Below are 5,425 nucleotides of genomic sequence, written 5' to 3'. Positions count from 1 at the left end.
TGCTTGGAAATAGTCGCTTTTTTTAATCGAAATGAATTTTAAATATTGAATTGTAAATAGGTTTTAATAGCTCTTTTTTCTACTTTTAACTTGTAAATATCAATTTTGCTTGGAATATTATAATAAAGAAAGATTTTACAATTATTTTATTATTATTATTATTATTATTATTATTATGTGCAGTAAAAATATCTGTATGCTCAGTATAAAAAAGCACCACAGGAGCGTTAATTGTACGTTAATTTTACGTTAATTTGAAAAAAATTAATTTTTTGATTGGTTGCTCTGTATAAGCTCCGTAACGGCTTCCATTGTTTTACCGCAGAAATCCTACGGTAATGAAATTCCAGTACGCCAGAGTCTCTCCTGGCGACAAACCACTGGCTAAAGAGACTGAGGACCCTGGGTACGAGATTGGAGGCCTGGGGCTATGCCATGTTGATGAGTTCCCAGAACTCTCGCGGTTTATTTATTTAACCGCTGACCAAGAACACCGTGGGCACTGGGAACGAGATGATGTCTGCCCCATGGCCCCAGGTTATTGTCCTTACCGTGGAGCTGTAGCATGCTCCTTATCATACGTAATGTTTTTTTTTGGTTGTTGTTGTTGTTTTTGTTCCTTTGACTTACAAAAAACAATATCAGTTACGGTCCAAGGATGGACTAATGGAAACCACAACCTGCTGTTGATTATACCTTGTTACCATCAATTTTCATGACCAGCGTCCATCCTCCATTTCCGCATTTTTCAATTCTGGTCATGTGACAGTAAACAGGGATTCTTCCAATGTCAGTTTGCAGCATGTAAGCTTTATTCTCTCGAGTTCTGAATCGAAGATTGAAATGAAAGCTAGCTCAGATTTACCTATTTAACAGTTAATTTTTCACTTTGATTACTCTTCAGTGATGAAGAAATAATTATTTAATAAGTATTTTAATTCCTTAGATGACTGATATTGTTAAGTCGATTAACAATTATCTCACGAGCGCTCGTTGGATATAACAAGGCGCGTGACATCGAGTTGACTATAATCATCTCATATCCAACACAAAGTCATCCTTGGACAGGATGCCATGCTTGGCCTACCCTGACGCCTGCTAGCTGAAGATTCTCCTTGTTATTTATGTCTTCTTCTTTTATTTTGTTTCTCATTCCGTTGACAACGACGTCAGAGACAAACAGAAACGACCAAGAAAAAGCTCTTTCATGAGTCTGCCTCAGAGATTTTCTTTTCGATAAATTATTAGTTTCTATTCTTAAACTAAGAGGATGGTTTGGGGGTGGGGTAGTGTGTTGTCAAGGGGGAGGGAGTGTCAAGGTGAACACAATTGATCCATGCGCTATATAAACCAGTTTGACACAGACAACGGGAGTGATGAGACCAACCATTTGAATTACGGGGACATCTCTTTCTCTTCTTCTTTAGGGAGTCAAAAAAGGCGTTGTTGGCAGAGTGAACAAGTCGCGGCTTACGAAAACAAACACTGTATCATCCTCTTACAAAATCCTATTAGTAAATATCGATTTTGCTCGGAATAATATCAATAAAGTCTTAATCATTCTATTATTTTTCATTTTTAATATATTATTTTATTATTATTATTATTATTATTATTATTATGTGCAGTAAAAATATCTGTATGCTCAGTATAAGAAAGCACCACAGGGCGTGTAGCGTAACCTGTGAGCCAAGCGAAACTTAAAATAGCACGTGAATAAATTAGTAAATTATATATACATATATAAAAATCATAAAATATATAAATAGGCTATTTGTTCATCATGGTCTTGGAGATTCTAAGTGTTAGTATACGTAGTGACCAAGACATTGAAGGTATATTAGTAGATAAAGAAGAGATTATCCCAAATTTCTTATATCGGGCGACTTTATCATGCGTAGACAAAGAATTTATGAATGATGTGAACAAAATTATTTTTGAGTTCATTTGGAAAGGCAAGGATAAAGTTAAACGTTCAGTCCTTATTAGTGACATCAAATATGAAGGACTTAAAGCCCCACATCTAGATTCCATAATTGAAGCTCAAAGAATAATGTGCTGTAAAAAATTTGCATCTGTTGAGCCAAGAAGCTGGAAAACTATTCTTTTGCACTATCTCAGACCTGTTGGTAGTAAACTTATCCTTGGCTGCAACTTTGATGTAACGAAATTACCTATCAAACTCCCACCCTTCTATGAAGACTGTCTTAAATGCTTTGCCAAATGCTCTGTAGAAAACCAAGACAGCTAACAATATTATGAAGATGCCAATCTCTCAAAGATTATATTATGGAATAACAAATTTATTCGTATTAATGGAAAATCTGTATACAATAGTAGGTTAGCCAATGCAGGCATAATTAGATTAAGGGACTTAATTACGAAGAACAATGATCTTGTCACAAATTCTAGAGTAAGGGAGCTTAACATGTTACCATTAGATGCTTTTAATATTGCTTCTTTGATTGATGCACTTCCGGTACACTGGCGTCAATCCTTAAGAACCTGTATGTCTACTATTAATGAGCCTTTCATTTTAGAAAATTACATTCTCCTATCTTTAAATGGACAGAATGTTTCAATAAGTAAGGCTGTATCAAAGATTATATATAAAGAACTACGAGATAGAATCATTACTCCACCGACTGCTCAATTTAAATATAATGCTCAATTTGCAGATGATGAGTTAGATTGGAGAAAGATATACAGCATACCACACCGGGTGGCGCTGGATACTAAGTCGCGCAAATTTTAGTACAAACTTCTAAACAGGTGTCTCGCCACGAACGTGTTCCTTAGTAAAATCAGCATTGTAGCATCTCCTCTGTGTTCTTTCTGTGGTGTAATGGACGAATCCCTCGAACATATTTTTGTATCTTCTCACTATACTGAGAAGTTTTGGGCAGAAGTTATAAAATGGTTAGGCGATCATAATGTTAGAATAGAATTGCTTCCTGTTAAAGACATAATGTTAGGTATTTTAGTGTGTAAAGATGATCTGTTTATCAATCACATACTGTTACTTGCGAAACGGCATATATACTCATCACGATGCAAAAAAAGTCATACCAGCTTTCAGAGTGTTCACTGCGAAGATTAAGTTGGTTTTCCAGCTTGAGACAACAATCGCCAGATCAAAAAATAAACTCCTCATCCATCTCGTAAAATAGGGCAAATACAATAAGGAGAACGAATCAAGTTAACTTTATCTTTCCTTCAATATAAATCATTCTAATATTTTTACTTTACTTCATCTTTTCCCAAGAGATACGTACTGATAGTTTGCAATGTGTGTTTGAGGTCCTTTGTACAAATGTGTGTGTTTTGTTTGTGTGTGTGTACAATTTAGTTTAAAAACATCTGTAATCCTATTACATTGAAATAAAAACTATTAAAATACAAAAAAATAAAATATATAAAAGTCAGTCTAAAAATATCGATTATTATGAGGTTGCATTATTATTATTATTATTATCATCATCATCACCATCATCATCATTATCATTATCATCATCATCATCATCATCATCATCATCATCATTATTATTATTATTATTATTATTATTATTATTATTATTATTATTTATTTCATTACATCGGAAAGTGCGCAAGCCAGAATTTAAGTAGTGACTTATTTTGTCAGTCTGAATTATTTTTAGCGTATGATTGGAAACACTGTCACTGGGCATTTATTTAGAATATTCTTATTATGAGGATATATATTTTTTTTATTACATCAGTAGAAATTGTTCTTTTATCTTCTGAACCAAACCCATATGATTTAGCTTTTATATATGAGATGTTGATATTTTACAATTTTATGACAGCAAACTGTAAAACCACTCAGGTATTAATAGAATCAAACTGTATCTAGTAGATTTTATTCTTCTAAATAATAAAGTTATCATTCCATTATATTTATTATTATTATTATTATTATTATTATTATTATTATTATTATTATTATATGGCTAAGGCTAGTGGCCGATAAAACGCGGGACTGATTGGCTAAAAGCGAGATCATAGCAGGGCATTTTATGGGACCATTTAATGCTTTTTGTCGAAATTGAATCGACTTTAAATCTGTTGAATTTAAAGAAATCAGGATTAGTAATCCTCATTGCTGGATAGTCAGACCTGATTTGTATGCACGTTATTTGATCTACAGGCGGAGTTCAAACTTAAGCTGAACTTATGACCTGGCAGCTACCGTTGAGATAATCGTTTCTGAATTATTCCCCATCCAAGTGTATATTGTTACGAACTCACAGAATGACCGGCTACCAGTTGGCTTGATAGCTCAGTTGGTAGAGCACAGCGCTGGTACATATTTGGCAAAGCTGAAAGTGATCATTGTCACCGCGCTTTCAATGGGTATTTCCCGAGTTGTTGCTTGCCTTGGAGTTGGTTCTCCTTTTCTAAATGAGCACAAACTTACTGTAAACATTTAACATAACTTTTACAATTACAACAGAATTGTCGACCACGGTTACTTTCAGGAACATTTAATAAACAAAACCAGTGTATATTCCTATCTCCGCATTTTATTTTTATGTCATGATTATACTACAACAAACAAACAAAACTCCTTATCCTGTTCAGTCTAAATTTAACTACAACAGTTGCTAGATTTATGGCTTATTTTTTCTCTCCTCATTTTTTTTAGGAGGAACCTCCATCTTTTTCCGTTTTATTTCACTAATATGTATCCCATGGTTTTGATGTGTTTGTTGCCATTATCAACCTGACCGCGTGAAGCCTCATTGCCACACGTGTTGGTGTCATCATGTTTTCCTCCAGTACCAAAACCAATTCTAGAGTCGCAGGTACCGCAGTTGTTTTGATTGTTGCCAATAATACCGATTCTTGCTTTCGAATGATAGTTCTCTTCACCCACTGCGTTGAACCCTTCTCTGTTACAGTTGAGCTGCAAAGATGCTTCAGAGCCAATCAATGCCTTCCACTTGTCTCGACCCAGAGAGGTTGGTCGATAGCGGCCATCAGCGATCACAGAGTACAGTGAAGCACCAGTCTTATTGAATACCAGGAACTTGGCAAGTTGATTGCCAATCCTCATGCCGAGACAGATCTTGGAGAAGTTTGTGTTCCAATAAGTCGGTAACTTGGTTTCCTGGTTGTCAAACCCCGTCTCACCTCCAGGAAGATTGAACTCGGTTTTGTTGCTCCAGAATTTGGAATCGTAGTGAAACGTTGACTACGAAAGAAAACACGAAGTCACCGCTTAGAAATGTCTCAAAAAGCCTTATTAATTTGCTGAATCACGTTACTTGTTGCGTCAATCGCGCTAAATTGAACGTCACTTTGAATTTGTTAAGGAGTTCTTTTGACAATGTGTAGTGTGGAGTTTGGGTTTATTAAAGCAGCAGTCACCATACCTGGGGCCTGGGGGTGTGACATGCTGATG

At 35.2% G+C, this 5,425-nt stretch overlaps 1 protein-coding gene across 1 annotated transcript; it reads right to left on the bottom strand.

Annotated features, from left to right (window-relative positions):
* Positions 1-4,419: 4,419 nt before the first annotated feature.
* Positions 4,420-5,221, bottom strand: LOC146463721 (uncharacterized). The gene has a single exon (XM_085084204.1). It carries the CDS (start codon positions 5,075-5,077, stop codon positions 4,691-4,693), a length of 387 nt encoding a protein of 128 aa, XP_084940330.1. The 5' UTR covers positions 5,078-5,221; the 3' UTR covers positions 4,420-4,690.
* Positions 5,222-5,425: the final 204 nt, after the last annotated feature.

Source organism: Pavona decussata, unplaced genomic scaffold (assembly GCF_977016875.1).
Source record: "Pavona decussata unplaced genomic scaffold, jaPavDecu1.1 SCAFFOLD_175, whole genome shotgun sequence".
Classification (NCBI taxonomy): Eukaryota; Metazoa; Cnidaria; class Anthozoa; order Scleractinia; family Agariciidae; genus Pavona; species Pavona decussata.
This window is presented reverse-complemented; position numbering and strand designations above follow the sequence as displayed.

Bases quoted from the DNA above. Each gene is read 5' to 3' on its own strand.
- LOC146463721 (XM_085084204.1), bottom strand. From the start codon at position 5,077: ATGAGGATTGGCAATCAACTTGCCAAGTTCCTGGTATTCAATAAGACT.